General features: G+C 43.5%; 1 protein-coding gene across 3 annotated transcripts in view; it reads left to right on the top strand.

Annotated features, from left to right (window-relative positions):
* The window catches only part of bbs9 (Bardet-Biedl syndrome 9), a 242450-nt gene that overhangs the window by 43804 nt on the left and 181611 nt on the right, over positions 1 to 17035 (top strand). For all 3 annotated transcript variants that reach the window (XM_050046001.1, XM_050046000.1, XM_050045999.1), the window contains exons 9-13: positions 6209 to 6338; positions 10056 to 10237; positions 10681 to 10757; positions 10849 to 10902; positions 11536 to 11638. In XM_050046001.1, coding sequence (XP_049901958.1) covers positions 6209 to 6338; positions 10056 to 10237; positions 10681 to 10757; positions 10849 to 10902; positions 11536 to 11638 — 546 coding nt within the window. The remainder of the gene's footprint in view (positions 1 to 6208; positions 6339 to 10055; positions 10238 to 10680; positions 10758 to 10848; positions 10903 to 11535; positions 11639 to 17035) is intronic.

Here is a 17035-nt window from a genome sequence, read left to right as displayed (position 1 = left end):
CGGAAGTGAAAAAGCTGGATCGGGACATCCCTACTGTCAGCTAGGGCTGGGCGGTATGGCCTAAAATCAATATCACAGCATTATTTTGGGGGGATGCGGTGACGGTATGAAATCGCGGTATCGTCCTCTCTGTTTTTTTTGCACCTTAAATAAAACAATTTAAAAAGCCATACAAGTCTAGGATGGAAACTATTTATTGTCAAGTAAAACGGTTGCTAATCCATCTATTATTGTGTATAAAACGTTATATATTATGTATAAGCGTTAAAGGGAAGAGGGAGGGCCCCCTTCTCCCGCGGGCCTGGGTTTGGTGCGGTAGGCCAGGCCACCTCTATCACGTAGCGAGGGAGGTGCGTGAGGCAGGCAGGCAGGCAGGCCGGCCACCAGGCCCTGTTCTGCCGCTGTAGCCGGAGTACTGCGGTATGAAGGTAACCACAAAAGCAGTACCGCGGCTCATGTTTACTGCGGTAAGTTACCGTCACAGCGAATACCGGCAAAACAATGGATGCCCATGCAACACTTTGTCCAACTTGACATGAAATGGGTAAATCACAGAGCGTTAGTGCACGACCTGCACCAATGACATAGTCCTTGTTGGGGAGATTCGTGTTTATACAACAAAAGATATGTGGTCAAATGTGTCCTAGACTACCTCAGCAAGTGGTTTGAGTGATTGCATCACAGCGCGTCTTTATGGTCATTTAGATGTGTATTCAGCGCAGTCCACTTGTGATCGAATCACCCAAAACACATGTTAATCCCAGGTCTAAACAGGCTGACTCTGTGCTTCTGTTCACTTTATTGAGCCTGGCACTCAGGGACTAAAGAGCTTAAGTCATTTATTTTTTGATATGGGAGAAAAGGAGAAATGGTGCAACTTCTCAGCAGCCTGATTGTTATCACCACAAGCAAACCTAATTACCCAGATATGGCTGGACCTCCAGAACGAGGCTTAAATCCAGTAGAATAAAAGTTCTGTGTGTAACCTTCTGAGCATGGAGCAATAAACAACCTTTTTATGAGCCTTCTTTACAGCAACAAAAATGTTTCTGTCTGCTTCAGTTCACGCAACAATGTACCACAGAACCATTTTTTAGAGTATTACACTTGATCTGAAATGGAGAGCAGATGGAAAGAGAAAATAAAAAAAGGATGTGAAGCAAAGAAAAACGAGTGGAGGAAGGATCCAGAGGGGAGAATGGATGGAGGGATTCTGAGAACAGCCAAGAGCTGATGTTTTAAAGTGCGGTGTCTCAGCTTTCAAAGATCCCCTCACTATCTGTTCCAGACATTATTTACATTATTTCAATTGCTCTTGGAAATTGGCTATAAATTCAGTCTGTGATGTGCCAGAGCAACAAAAGCAGCTTTTATTGGGACATGATTCCTGTCAACAATCAAAACCACATAAAAATCCCCTCGTGGCCGCGGGATCAGACTGCTGCTGCACTCTTTATTGTTAACAGACGGACACTCAGTGACACTGCGACTGTCAGAGCCGCCACCCACCATTCAGCGAGGGTTCTGTCATGGTGCACGGACACTCAGTGGGTCTCCACAGAGCGCTTACAGCTGAGAGTGTAGTGCAGAGGAGGACAGACAGCGGAGATCTCCTGAGTGTTTCCTTCTGGCCTTCAGCCTCACAGCTGCTTCTGCTGGACCGCTGCCCTCCCTCCCCCTGTCACCCTCCCTCCCTCTGTCCGTCTATTCCTTTCTTTCTTTCTCTCGCAAACAAGTCGACTTCTCCACAGGAACACTTCACAATGAGAGGCTAAATCTCTGGTTTGAAATAAGATAATCTGATCCTCACTTCTAGAAACGTGACAAATGGGCGACAGGTTGATTTAGACGAGCTCCCTGGATGATTTGATGAGTATGAAAGTATGTAAACCATCTGGCCTTCACAGTCACCAGATCCCAACCCAACACATCACCTGTGGGAGATTTTAAAGTGACGTGTTGAACAGCGCTCTACATCACCTTCTTCTTTTTTTAGAGAATTGGTGTTCATCACTCAAGAAGAATTCCACAGACTCTTTGGTTTTTCCTTTTAATTTGTCTCTCCTCTCTGCAGAACAGTTTATATACTGTTTTACACAGGTTTAAGTTTAAGATATTTTTAATGCACTCAAAAGATATATTTCCAGGGCGTCCACTTGCTCACCTGGTACAGCAGGTGCCCCTTTTCCAAAGGCCATGCTCCTGTCATAGCAGCTGCAGGCTCAGCTCCAACTCTGGACCCTTGCTGCTTACCATACCCTCTCTCTCCACCTCATGCTACACTTTACTTTGTAATAAAGGCAAAAATGCCAAAAAGAAATTGCTCTCAGATTGTTACAATTTGTGTCAGTGAGCTCTTCCCCTTTTTTAAGATAATCCATCCACCTGACAGGTGAGGCTGATTAGACAGCATCATTACTACACAGGTGTGCTTTGAGATGATCCCGGTAAAAGGACACTCACTAAAGTGTGCACTTTAGTTTGCTATATTTAGAATATAGTAACAGCTTAAAGGGATAGTGCACCCAAAAATGAAAATTCAGCCATTATCTACTCACCCATATGCCGAGGGAGGCTCAGGTGAAGTTTTAGAGTCCTCACATCCCTTCCGGAGATCCAAGGGGAGAGGAGGTAGCAGCACAACAGAGGCTGACGGCGCCCCAGATTCAAACGTCCAAAAACACATAATTGAAACCACAAAATATCTCCATACTGCTCGTCGTAGTGATCCAAGTGTCCTGAAGCCCCGACATAAAAAGTTGTTTGGAAAAACGTCATTTGAACTCTGTTTATAGCCTCATTGTAGCCTGTAGCTCTGACTGCCTCTCTGGGCACCACGCTCACGTGTGCGCGCTTGCGTGAGATCAGCGAAAGCACGTGAACACACATGAACGCGGTGCCCATGTCTCACGGTCTCGCGCAAGCGCACAGCGGTGCCCATGTCTCACGGTCTCGCGCAAGCGCACACGTGAATCTGGGGCGCCGTCAGCCTCCATTAGGTGGGGTTGTGTTGCTACCTCCTCTCCCCTTGGATCTCTGCAAGTGATGTGAGGACTCTAAAACTTCACTTGAGCCTCCCTCGGCATATGGGTGAGTAGATAATGGCTGAATTTTCATTTTTGGGTGCACTATCCCTTTAAACTTGCTGTCAGACTGCTCGTTTCAACGAGGAGCAGAGTGTGTAAAGTGAAGGAAAAGGGTTCCCCAAAAAAGCGCACTCTTAAATTGATTCAAATTTTTGTAGGTGGCTAAAATAAGTTTTGCTGAAGAACATTGTGTAGCTTCTGTGCTGGTAGATTTGGCTAATCAAAGATGTTGGCAGAACGCAGTACATAAAATAAGTACAGCAGAAACATCAGAGAGGTCGGAGCACTGCGTTAAACTATAGATCTTTAAATGTTTCAGTTACAGCTGAAAATGACAACAGAAATAAACAAGTTTGCAGATTTCACATATCTCCACAATTTCTATTGATTACCAGTCGTTTACCGTGACATCACAATGATTCAGTCTGTGATGTGAAACTGTACCAACATGAGAACATTCAGTAGCAGAGGTCACCAAAGAGCCAGTAAACATTTCCAAAGACAGATGAAGAAGAAGATAAAAGATCTTCTTCTCTACCCTATTTATGTTGTTGCGCAGGTGAGGTGTAATGTTGTCTGTCCGTACGTGATATCTCAAGAGCGCCTTGAGGGAATTTCTTCAAATTTGGCACAAATGTCTACCTGGACTCAAAGATGAAGTGATTAGAATTTGGTGGTCAAAGATCACTGTGACCTCACAAAACATGTTTTGGGCCTAACTCAAGAATTCCTTTGCTAGTTATGGCAAAACTTCACACAAATGTTAAATAGGATGAAATGATGACATTTTATATTCACAAGGTCAAACTGTGACATCATAATTTTCTGATAAAACACTTGTCTGTCGGGGCGTCGGTAGTTTAGTGGATAGTGCCGGCCCCCCATGTATAGAGGTGATGCCTCGCTGCAGAGGTCGCGAGTTCGACTCTGGCTTGCAGTCCTTTGCTGCATGTCGTCCCCCCACTCTCTCTCTCTCCCCACCTCACAATCTTCACTCTGTCCTGTCCATTAAAGGCAAAAAAATCGCAAGTCTGTAATTCTAGTTTTTCTAAGATTATTTATAGGAATTTGTTGGACAGAGTGTGGTTGAGAGGCACAAAGGGAACATGGTGGGAGAGAAAAAGGGAAACGACATCCAACAACTGTCCCCGGCTGCAATCAAAGCAGAGGATGTTGCGGTTACACGGTATGTGTCTTTGACAACTTTTCTCCTTCAAGGAATGATATCGGACACATCGGGGAGAGGAGAGGAGAGGAGGAAGGGAGAGGAAGGGAAAAGGCAAACCGACGGGAGTAGTGGAGAGAGTGAAACTAGATGCAGATGGTTGGAAAATAAAGATGATTAAAGACAAATATAAAAAAGGAGAGGAAGAAAGGTGAGGAGGGAGCAAGAGTGAGGCAGAGAGGTCAGAGGAGAGGAGACAACGTGGAGGTTGAAGAGTAACGAGAGCAGTAAGACAGGAGCTGAACCTCGGCTTGAACATGACGGCAGAATGTAGATTGGACCTTTCTAATTAGGTTGTAATTATAATGCTGATGCAGTGATAGAAGGTGTGTGTTTGCTTTGATGTGGCACCAACACACACTCTGTAATTTTGACCCCTGCGCCGCACCACCCTGCTGACCGCTGTTACTATAATGTCAGCTGCGTGTGAGTGAGGCGTGTTTGTTTTGCGTGTGGCCGTCACCTCAGATCTCTCTAGGTGGTAGCTGCAGCGCTGGTGGGACGGACTGGACATTTGTGTGTGTGTGTAACATAAGTAGTAAAACACAAGTGGTATTTATATTTAATGTTTCTCCTGATGAGTCACAGGAGAAAGTGTATATGTAACTTGAGTCATGTATACACCTACAGACGCTGACCTTGTCTTTAAATGAAAGATCGAAATGACAATAACATAAACAAACCACACGTGACATGAAGAGAAATGATTTTACTTTACAGGAAGTTGCACTCATCTTAAAGGGCAATGCCACCCACCACAGGAATGTGTTAATACTGTTCGCTTTGTGAATGCGCCGCTGTTTTCCAGAGCCAAACAATCAGACACAAAACCTTAAACTCTTGAGCTCTGCTGTGAAACTGAAGCTGCGTTTGCAGCCATGAAACTCTGTTGAATCATCGCAGCAGAGTGAAGTTTACATTGTGGTACTTTATGAATCAGATTTTAACCTTCATTTGTTTTTTGTGATCAATCATTTATTATTTTATGACTTTAAAATAGAACATGCGTCAGCGGAATAATTCGTTTTGATCTATTACAGTATATAATCGTACCACTGACTCAGCCTCCTCAGGTCATACGACACACACATGCTAAAGTCTGATCAAACCTCGTACCTGAGAACAGGGCTGCACCGTACTCGAATTTTAATCATGATTTTTGCTTTTCACATTTAAATGAACATGATCAGCTGTGATACTGATGTTTAAAACGCTCCGCTCAAAGAAAACTCTGCTGCACATCAAATCAAGCGCTCCCTTAGCTTAGCTAACAGCAGCCTCTACTACAGGGAGCTGTGTGCAGCCACATCCCTGTGGGGTGAGCTACTGCCGCCACAAGTTATATCATAAACCAATAAATACATTTGCAAACTACAAATCTGAGTGAAAAGACAGGAAACAAAGAGGGTCAAAGCTTTTTATTGTCTTGATTTTTACATCCTTGTTGCATCACTCACCAAGTTTCTTACTTTATGAAAGAGTTGAGCATGTTCAGGAGATTAAACTGAGCTGCTCTGGGGCACAAAACACTTTGGTAGTTCACTTCGATCCTTTTTCATTCAGTAGAGTCCCACTGAAGCTGAATCCAGACTGACAAGTGACATTAAACAAGCAGGAAGGGAGAAGGTCATGATGACAACTTCCTGATTTACTCATGGAAAATCACAGAAATGTCTTTGAACCTAACATCACAGTCACATCGTTCTATCAAGTCTCTTTCAGTGTCATCCTGAGGTTTCAGTAATGTGAGCTGAACACTCATCCTCAAATGTAAAGAGTGTAATCAGGAATATTATTTTACCAAGAAGACGATCATAAACATGACTGTCCCAGGAGCAGATGATGTGATCAGGCTCTGTTCGTCTGTGTAACAGTTTTGTTTTCTGGTCTTTTTTAGTGACGGATGGTACGACCAACCTGTTGCTAGGCAACCACACCAACATGCTGCTGGTGTACCAGGATGTGACTCTGAAGTGGGCCGCCCAGCTCTCCTTTGTGCCCGTGGCCATTCGCGTCGCCAACTTCCCGTGAGTACGACCTCCAGCAAAACATGTGAAGTCACAGTTGCCTCTGAGATAAATGAAATAACCTCCTGAGAGCTACTGAACGTACGAGACAGTCGGCTGAAGGAACGCCTTCATGAAGGAATCGCTACTGCGACCTCCACATCAGATCGGCCAATGTGAAATGTTGTAGATGTAAAAACAGATAAAGTGTGTAGCTTGTTAAATTATCCAGGTCACTCCTGTGTGTCTGTGTAGAGGAACATTAAGGATGTCATTAATAGAAAACCTTGGAGAGGGAATTTATAGTGGGGACAAAATTACTTTGAAAACTGAAGGCTCCTCTCACATCAGAGCTCTATAAAATGCTCCCAAACCTTTTAGAACAACATCTGAGTCAAAGTGTGATATTTTAACCTGGTAAAAGCTTTTTGCTCTATACACATAATCACATAAGCCCCTATACACTGCCTGTTCATGGCAGGAATGTTGCGTCATTATTTCACATCAGTGTTCTTTACAAAAGGCACAACCGTGACACGGGGGAACAAAGTTGTCTCACCTCTGAGCTGGCAGCGGAGGTCGTAACGGCACTGAAACAACGTCTGTGTGAAAGGGACACCTGGCAGGATGGGATCACAGATGGCACAGGTGTGACATTTTGACAACGTGTTAAGTGTCGGATCCACGCGGGAGATTTGAGAAGCAGCTGTTTGCAGTTAGCAGCTAACTCAAAGAAGAACAGCGGCCAAAACTAGTGAAAACACTGACGTCCAGAAGCTCCTTACCCTCCGAGCAGAGGACGAGATCAGCCGTCATATAACAGGGCTGTAAATGACTGTTATTGACATGTGATGTCATTGTTATTGTTTATAAAGGTGTCACACGAGAGGCTGACGCTTCTTTGTTACTCATCAAGCTTTCTCTGCTATAAACTAGCTTGTTTCACTGTTGTTGTAGCAGTTGCTGCACCAAGTATAAAACGCAGAGCCCTGGCAGAGCGCCTCTCATTAATAGCTGCTGGTAACATTAGCAAGCCTTCATCAGTGCTGGCAGAGACGCAGTGTCGCACACGAATAACAGATTTATTCCTCTTCTGTGGCAGTAAAGGCAACACATGGCCCCGCTGATGAACGTGCTGCATTTAGGGTTTAACAGGATATTTAAGGCTGATGAACAGGAACATTAACTTCACCATCCAGCAGGAACTGTACTGTCACATTAATCCTCATTTGGACAAACAGCTTTTTCTGCTCTGGGATCAACATGTGCACAACTCCAACTGGATCCTGACTGGGATCATTTTAGAGGATGCATCAGTCCTGTCATCATGAAGGGAATGATCTCGTGCTTCTTGCTTTATGGTGTTTTATTGTATCTTAGTCTCTGTCCTGTATTGTTTCGTCTGTATTTTCATGTTGAGTTCAGAGTTTTGTTTAATGTTTTTATAGCCATCGCATTGTGCGCACATGAACATTGTTTGACTTCCCCCAGAGATCCCTGCCTGTGCAGTGGTGGAGATCACTGTGCCAGCAGCAACAGGAGAGCGAAGCCAGACACCGTTCGTCTGCACACACTGTGATGCCACACAGCTGGTTCAATATCAGCAAAGTTTCCCTTTATATTCATTGTCTACTGTGACTTTTACACTGTGATCTGTAGCCTATAGTTCAGCTTAAGCTTCTAACTATCTTTGTCTTTTTAACCTGTTGTTGTGGCTGAGTCAGTTTGACAGCCTGGATATATCCTTCAAACACAGACTGTAGACCCCTCTGTCTGCTTCTCTCTGACATCACTCTTTCATTTCTCCAAAAATATGATACTATTTCTTCAGTGTGGGCTCCATGCTCACTCTGACAGCTTGTCAGACCATCACAAAGGGGCGGGGCTTAGTGAAAGGTCAGTTAATTGGTTCAGTTGACTGCAATCACCATCAGCACTGACTGAATATCCACTGATGAATTTCTCCTTTAAGTTTGATGTCTGCAGCACTCGTCTCATGTAGGGACGGGCAAATCAGCTCAGGCTATAACTGCTGCAGCATTATGGTACAGACTCGTCCCTATACAAATAAACAATGAATAAACTACGGGAAAAAACATGGCGCCAAAATGCCTCCAACACGGGTGAATACACACAGCAGGTGTGTTGGTGTGTTTATCAGCTTGTGAAATCCAGTGTGTGAATTTTGACAGGAAATGACCCGACAAGCTTTTCCAGCTCACTGACCAATCAGAGCAGAGCAGGGCGGGGCCAGCTGTAGCCAATCATCTGTGTTTCTCCGAACGACTCCAATCAAACCGCAATTTGATACAATTACAACGCAAAACACAAACATGGCTGACAAATGATGGTGTGTGTGTGTGTGTGTGTGTGTGTTTTAGATGCAGAGATAGTGTGTGTCTGGGTAGCTGTTTGGTTTAGTTTGAGGCTGTGTTGTTTCAAAGCACTTGATAGTCATCGTCTTGTTCAGCGTGTTGGTGGGAGAGGAACACACACACACACTACAGCACACACACACACACAGACCCTCGGGCAGCTCACAGTGAATATCTGTGATTTACAGCAGTCCTCCTCCAGGAGTCTTTGTTTTGTGTTTTTGGAGGCAGTATTGAGTTTTATTACTTAATTCAGCCGAGCTCGGATTAAATGATCATGAGACTTTCCAAAATGTCCTCACCAACTAAAGGTCCGCACATGTCCAAATTTGGACCCGAGCTGAAACAGAACTGTAGAAAACCAGATCCTGACACGCATAAATTCATGTTCCAAAGAAAAAGATCTAAAATGACTAAAAACACGCAGCAGCACGAGGAGATGTTTGTACTGTACGCTGCTACGTTTAAATTAAAGTGTCTTAAATCTCATCTGGATTTTATCCGAATAGAAGACATTTGAAATGATGTGTGTGTGTGTGTGTGTGTGTGTGTGTGTGGGTGTATGTTTCCGCAGCAGTTAAAGTGAAAGTTTTATGCCCCCTCAGACACCCTCCTGTGCAGGTGTGGAGCCGGCCGCTGCTCTTGACCTGAACCCCCAGTGTGTGTGAGCATGTGTGTGTGTGTGTGTGTGTGTGTGTGTGTGTGTGTGTGTTACTGCCTCACTGGACTGGAACTATAACACATCTGCAGCCAGTTAACACACATACACACACACACTGTTTTAAATACATTACTGCATCACACAGCATTTCCTACTGCGCTCCCTCTCTCCATCCTGATCCATATCACAAACTCAGTGTTCAGTCCTTCAGGATTTCACAGGCTTTTTTTGGGTTGTTTCAGCCTGAATCGCCTGATTTCACAGCAGCTTGGTAATCATAATGCATATTGTGATGTTTATGGGATTTTCTTGTGATGAAATTGGAGGGGCAAAATTATTATCATGAACATTCAGTATTTCCCACAGAATTAGAATCTGTTTGTGATGGTGGGGTGTTAGAACCCATCGATCTGGATCGATATATCGATTCAGTGATTAATGATCCAATACCATCGATGCAAAGTGAAAACATCGATCAATATCATTATCTTTAGGTCACAACTTCATTTTGAAATTCTGCATCACCTTTAAACAGCAGCAGGAAGATGACAAGCAGCTAAAGAAAGATGAGAAGGAATAAACAGCAGCAACTTTGGAAATAAACTTTTGTCAACAGACAAATTACATGCTGTGTGTTAATGATGTTAGGAGAGAAAACATGACGTAATGTTATCTGCCTGGACATTTCTCTCCTCTCCTCAGGGAGATTAAAGGAGTCGTGGTCAGCCTGAGCTCAGACGGTCACCTCCTGTGCTCCTACATGGGGACGGACCCCTCCTTCTTCTCCACGCCCAAGGTGGATGCCAGAGAGGCTGACTATGAGCAGGTGGATGCTGAGATGAAGAAGCTGCAGAAGTTCATCAGAGAGGCCACAAGGACTCAGGGTAGGAGGCTGCCGCAAGTTTAATGGAGACTCTGAGACTCTAACCCTAACCTGAACTGGTCAGATAGATAGATAAAACACAAGTTACTTAATTTGAATTTTTGAAGTAAATAAAATTTCCCAAATAATCACAAATGTCCATCACCAGTTAGTAGAGCCCAAACTGCAGTTTCTTACATAGTGTGACAAAGATCCAGAAAAACAATATTTTTCAGTCAGTTTGAGTTTCATGCTGTATTTAGAATATCTTAAATGAATAACCAGTGTCTTTAAAAATCAATTGATTATTTGTAGAATTAACAAGTCACAAATAATCTGAAGATGTTTGCTTCCAAAGTAGCTCAAATTTTGAAAATGGGATCACCCATTGTTTGTATGAAACATCGACCGAGGAACATTATTGGTACAGTGTTTTGGGATAAAAGTCTTCTGTTGTTATTTCAGACATCCTGCCTAAAGCTGAGGCTGAGGAGGACCTGATTGTTACAGTTGCTGTGTCTTCCAGCATGGACAACCCATCGGTAGACACATAGACACATTCACACATTAACAACCAAATACTGTTCACACACACACAGGTAGACTCATCGTTCTCTTTGTCTCTGTCTGCAGCAAGCTCTGATCCAAGATATTGACGGCCTGCCCGTTCCTTCAGTAACCGTACAGGTGAGCTGTGGCTGCACATTACATGTCACATCACATACCAGTGCTGTCCTCATCGTCTCACCTGCTGTCTCATTCTCTTCTCTTCCTCTTGTCCCCTTATTTTTAATCTCTACATTTTCTCTCATCTCTTTTTTCTCTGCTTTGTTTTTGTCTCCTCAACACATCTTGACCTGTTGTCTCCTCCTTGTCCTCTCCCTGTCTCACCCAGGCCCCCAGGAAGCGAGCTGGGTCTTGAAGCCAATTTTCATAGTGGTCAAACAGGGGTACTGCAATTTCCGAGTCCACCATGTAATGCAACTGGGCCCAAAAAGACGTTTTCACATAGACTTACAGTGTGAAAGAGACGTCTGTAGATCAGTGGATACATTAACCCCTGCAAAATGACGTCCAATAACATTTTAAAAGTCTAGATAAGATGCAAGATTAAATTATTTTCACCCCATTCAAATTAGCAGAATGCTAAACTGGAAGTAGCCGACTCGGCTGGTGGAAGTCTGTACTGCGCCTGCTCTGTGCTTTTTTGGCTTCACAGAGCAACTTTCATAGGAATGAACGAGGTCCTGCCTTCAGTGCTGTATCCAGGTCACTTTAAACATCCATGGCCTCACCTCTATGATGTCTGTCCCTCTGCAGGTGAAGGTGAAGGCCCGTTGTGTTGTACAGGCCTCTAAGCTGACCGTCGGCATCCAGCCTCCTCTGGCCGTCACTCAGGAGCAGTTTGTCCTGGAGCCCATGGGTCAGTTTGTAACAGATTTTCTCTTTGTTTGTGTGGATTTCTTTGTATTTGTTTCTCTGTGTTGTCCTTATAGTCCACTCTGTTGTATTCATAAAGAGGATGACCTCATACAAACTTGTCAACAACCAGTGATGTATGAAACATTTAAAGACTTGTTCAGGTGAACTGTGAGATAATTTGAGAAAGCTAAATTAGAAACAGAAACGACTAATTCTCCTGATTAAAGGCCAGTTTACAAAAAAAAATAAACTATTAAAAAATACTATGTTTCAGGTAGCTTTAAAGCAGGTTCAGTCTGCAGGAGCTGTGGGACGATTTATCTCCGATTCACCCCTCTCAACAATCAGAGGAGTAATCCAGTCTGAGACCGTGGTTGGTCCTAATGTTCCGCCCAAATTATCTGGAACTGTGAGATGTTAACAGATCCATTCTGAAACCTCCCGATCTGCTCACAGGCTCATTGGGTCACCCTGATCATCATTGATAATTAGGAGTTCAATTCTGGCTGGTTATGATTGTGATTACGTCAGTACGGACTGGAGCAGCTCAACATTAGCTAGCACTACTGTTGACACTAATAACTAGGATTTCCTTAATGTTACATGATGAACCTTAGCATTACAGCAGGTTGATGCATCATGTCAGTCTCTGATTTGACTACATCTGCCCCTGTGAGATCACGTCAAGTGGTGCATTTATGTTTCCTCTGGCACTATATTATTTATTCTCTCTGGTGAGTGATCAGCGTTATTTTTAACTTTTGCAGTGAGTGCATGTTTGAGATTCGAGAGAAGAACATGTGTGAAGTTTCTCCTGATGTTTGTGACGCAACCAGATTTCAAAATCAATTTCAAAACTCCAGTCTGAGTCCAGCTTCAGTAATCTCTCCGTTTATTCTGTCCAAGTTTTGAAAGATTTTTTTCAGAGATTTCTGCTGCTATCACAATATTACAGATGTGAATTTTATTTCACCCATGATGATCACAGCACTCAGCTACTCAACAGTGATTTATCTTTCCAGAGTCAGAGTTCCTGTTACTCCAGATAATTCACAGAGCTTCTTACTTAACGCTGAAAAACACTCATAACAGCAGCTGTTGACAGTAAACTGGATTATTTGGGGTGAAAGGCAACATAGACGAATATCCCAAATGGGCTGCATGGCTACATAAAACTAGTGTTGATTGAGAAGATATGATTTTTTTGAAGTTTGGGTGAACTGACCCTTTAAATAAAGACTGAAAGTAGATGAAAGAGAAGAAGGACTAACTGCACCCTGAAGGAAAATCTTGGTTCATGCAGCTGATTTTGTGTAAAATCATCCGTCACTGTTCTCTACAAGCTGTCTCTGTCACTCACTCTTTCAATCTCTCACACATGTAGTGTGCTCCTCTCCTTCATCACGTCCTCCTCCACAGTCTGAACACACACACACACACACACACACACACACACACACACACACACACAGGGAGTGACTGAGTGAGTGAGAGGTGTGTGTCGGCGTGTATTTGTTCAGCCTTTATCAGCCTTTCACACTGTGTGTTCAGTCGTCTAGTTGTTGGGGAGACTCGGTCACCTCGACCACACGGCGGTAACTTTGATGTGAGTCACCCAGACACTGCGCACACACAACCTGCTGACCCCAAACACTGATATCAGCTGTCGGCTCATTAAAAGAACATCAGCCGTCCTGTAACACGGCACTTTGAGCCGAGTCTGAACGTCCTCTGTTTCCTCTCTTTGACTCTTTCCACCTTTTGTGTGCGAGCGTAAATTCACAGAGTGTGTAATGTAAACCAGTCGGGGAGGCTTTTATCAGAGGCTCCTTACAGGACCATGAAAACACACTGCTTTCAAATGTGTGGCTTCAGTGGGAGTTAAACCTCTCACCCTGGCGGTGCCTGTTGACGTACATGAGGAGTGGGACTCCTGACGCTGGCTGTGTTCGATCACACCTCCAGTTTGTTTTCTGTGGTCTGAGCTCAGAGCAGAAAAGTTTCCTTTGTTGCATTTTTTGCTTTAAGCTGCCAAATTATAAGCAAATCTCGATGTGGAAAGAAAAGTGACTCATAAGCATCTTAATTATTAGACAGAGTTTCTGTGACCCGTCCCACCATGTTCAACGTGTTTCTAAAGACAAATAGGTCCAGTCTTTTACACTCGCTCCTCTCGTCTCTCTGCTGTGGTTTCCAGTTGAGAACATATTACTAAGAAGCTGAGTATGAGCATCAGTCCAGACTTCTGTTGTTGTAGTTTTGTTACGCTCGGCTTTCCAAGCTGCCAGATGTTGACATTTGTCTCTGTGTTACCCAGAATGCATTGCATTTTGTCACCTCTTTGGCGCAGTTGTTTTCTGGACTGAAACATGTCCGCCAGATTTCAGATGCCTTTGTTCTTACTCAGTAAAACAAACTGAACTGAGGGCGTTTTCAAAACTTGGAGACTTGATGTATGAAAGTTGAAGGCACATTCGGACTCCCAAAAACAGTGGTCATGTTTTGCATTCAGCGAGCTGCAGTGAGCTCAAGATGGCCCACACCCTTACATTTGTACATTGAAGTGAAGGTTGGAATCATCTTAACATCTGTAAACTTCACCAGCAATCATTTCATCTTCCTAGTGTGAATGAGGGCTCAATCCCAGTACACTCCTCAACCCTACCACTCAGCCACCTACGCCTCCAGTCTGTGCGTAGATGTAGGATGTCCTCATTCTTCTTGCAATAGAGGGGTGGGTGAAGTGTTCAGGGTACATGGCCTCCAACGGATGTTCCACTGTTGTTCATGACACATGACGCCTGAAATTTAACTTAAGTCCAGCAGCAATGTTGCTGCACTTGTTGGCGCTCCTCTGACATCAGTGCAGACTGGCAGGGTCAGAGCATGGGTTGCCTTCAGAGCATCATAAGTGGCCTGGTAATGAAGCAACTTATCCTCATAGAACAGTTCACAATATATCCTACGAAATGCACACACAGCAGTTCCTATGATCTCCTACGAATTAGCATCCCAAGAATGACGTTAAATCCTTAACAGAAAGTTACAGAGGTCAGGTTTAGGCAAGGAAACAAGCTGATGTACCTTAAAACAACTAGAAGTTCATTCAAAGTCCACATAGTACCGAACCCCCGTCTCCTGGCAGAAGTTCTGTGTTTTGCGACCCATCCACCACCCCAACCTGCCTCCCTACCAACTGCTCAGGACCATGTTTGCTCCCATCAGCACATTGGTCACATGATCGCAGCCTTACAAAATATGTGGGTTATGCACAAATTTCTGGCTCATGATGAAGTAGGGCGTGCACAGATTTGGGTGCATCACTCTGCGTAGGAAAACATACGGAGAACATTCTGAATGAAGCCGTGTTCTTTTTTATTTGATGACTTGTTTGGTCGATCAATACCGTGAAACTTCAGTTGTGTATGAATCCCAAGCCTCTATGAACAGCGTCCATCAACAACTACTGATGATGTTTCAGGGTCTTGAAGGGTTTTCCTGTTCAACAGGGGAAGATTTCAGCCACGACTCCTTTGTAACTCTAATCTAAGGGGCAAAGTAGCACTTGAAAACATGGGATTTTGGTAAAAATAAGAAATTGAATTGAGATAAGATCTTTGCACAAAAGACTCGTCTAGTGAGGCTTCATCCTCGCACATCTTCTCAAGGTAGAAATGTGCTTCCTTTTGAAAAATCTCCTTCATTAGGACAAGTTGTCAGCAGGCAGTTAAGACAGTGAAGTACTAATAAGCAAATGGGACAGTGTACAAAAGCAACTGCTCCAAACGTTTGTGTGAATGTAGCTTTGTTGCTTCCCCCTCATCATCAGACCTGAGGACATGAGGGGAAGTGATCAGTTTTGTATTTTCATTTCTTTTAAAACGTTTGTCTCATTTAAAGTATTTTTCATTTAATTACTTCTGATTTAGTATTGTACTGTATAAATACAAGTTTTTATGTGGGAGGAGAAACACTGTTTTGGCATTTAATTAAAATGAAAGCACCATGAATTTAAATTTATCTTTCACATCCCAGAATCTTTGTCTCAACACTACAGGAATGTTACTGCTGTAAAACATTCTGTCAGATCGTCTTGTTATTAACAGAATTATCATTGTGAGGTTATAAATCCCACTGGAGATTATCCAGTATAAGGTCATATGCCAAACGAAAAGCTCCAGGTTATCCTGACATAGCGTGGGTGGTGTCGACACTCATGTTTTGAAGTCGTGTAACCAGGAACAGAATCTGGATCAGAACCAGAAAAATGTCATTTTTTCCTCCAAAACTGCTCCCGACATTTGCTGAAACCGTCATCCATCAGAGAGGAGTAGTCGCTAAGTTTTCTGAGAGGGACCAGTATGGATTGGGAATTTATGATTTCAAGATGTGAGCAGCAGCATTCTCGGGCGGTTGGAACACCAGTCCTGAATCAAACTGACCACTGCTCTGCCATGATTCATGACGCGTCTGTGCAGAAACGTAATGCGTTTTACCACAGTGCATTCTTATCTGTACATATACTGTACGTGACCTCTGTGACTGTTAATTCAAACACGATGCGCTTTTTTCACAACACGCAGTATATTTCCTGTAAATTCTCGTGTCAGTTTCCTCCATTTATATTAATCACATCTTTTATTTTTATGGGTTACAGTTCATATTTTGGCATATTTTACGATGCACATGTTTTGAATTTCTAACTTCTTTGCTTCAGTGTGTCCACGTTCATATGTTGAATATTTCCATCACACAGCCATATTCTCTGTCATACATTTTTACTAAACATGCTATATATTTGCAAGGTTCCTGCAAAAGCTTTCAAAGGCATTGGATTCATTAATCTAAAAATAAGGCCTTAATTGCTACTAAAATGTCTTAAATCGTGTTTTCATAAGTCTTAAAAAAAAAAGCTAAGATGTGAGATGTACGATTTCATGAATCGTTTTTTCTGATGTTGCATCGTGACATCTCAAAATAATAATTATTTTTAAGTCAAAGTCTGCTGGAAAATGGTGGATTGCTCCCTCTGGGTTGAAAGAGAGTTGGTGCCCCAAGAGAAGGAGTTGAGAGCATGAGATGGATCGGCAGTTTGGTGTCAGCAGTGATGCCGGTGCTGCGCCCGACCATCATGGTAAAGAGGGAGCTGAGCTGGATGGCAAACTTTTGATTTGCTGGTCCATCTACCCAACCCTCACCTATGGTCCTGAGCTCTGGGTAGTGAACAAAAATGAGTTTCCTGGAGTCAGACATCCAGAGGGAGTTCGGAGTAGAGCTGCTGCTCCTTTGCTTCGAAAAGGGTTAGTTGAGGTGGTTCAGGCATCTGATCAGGACACTTCTCATTAGAGGTGTTCTGGGCATATCCAACTGGTAGGAGGTACCGGAGCCGATCCAGATC

The sequence above is a fragment of the Epinephelus moara genome, chromosome 6 (assembly GCF_006386435.1).
Source record: "Epinephelus moara isolate mb chromosome 6, YSFRI_EMoa_1.0, whole genome shotgun sequence".
NCBI classification, from domain to species: Eukaryota; Metazoa; Chordata; class Actinopteri; order Perciformes; family Serranidae; genus Epinephelus; species Epinephelus moara.
This window is presented reverse-complemented; position numbering and strand designations above follow the sequence as displayed.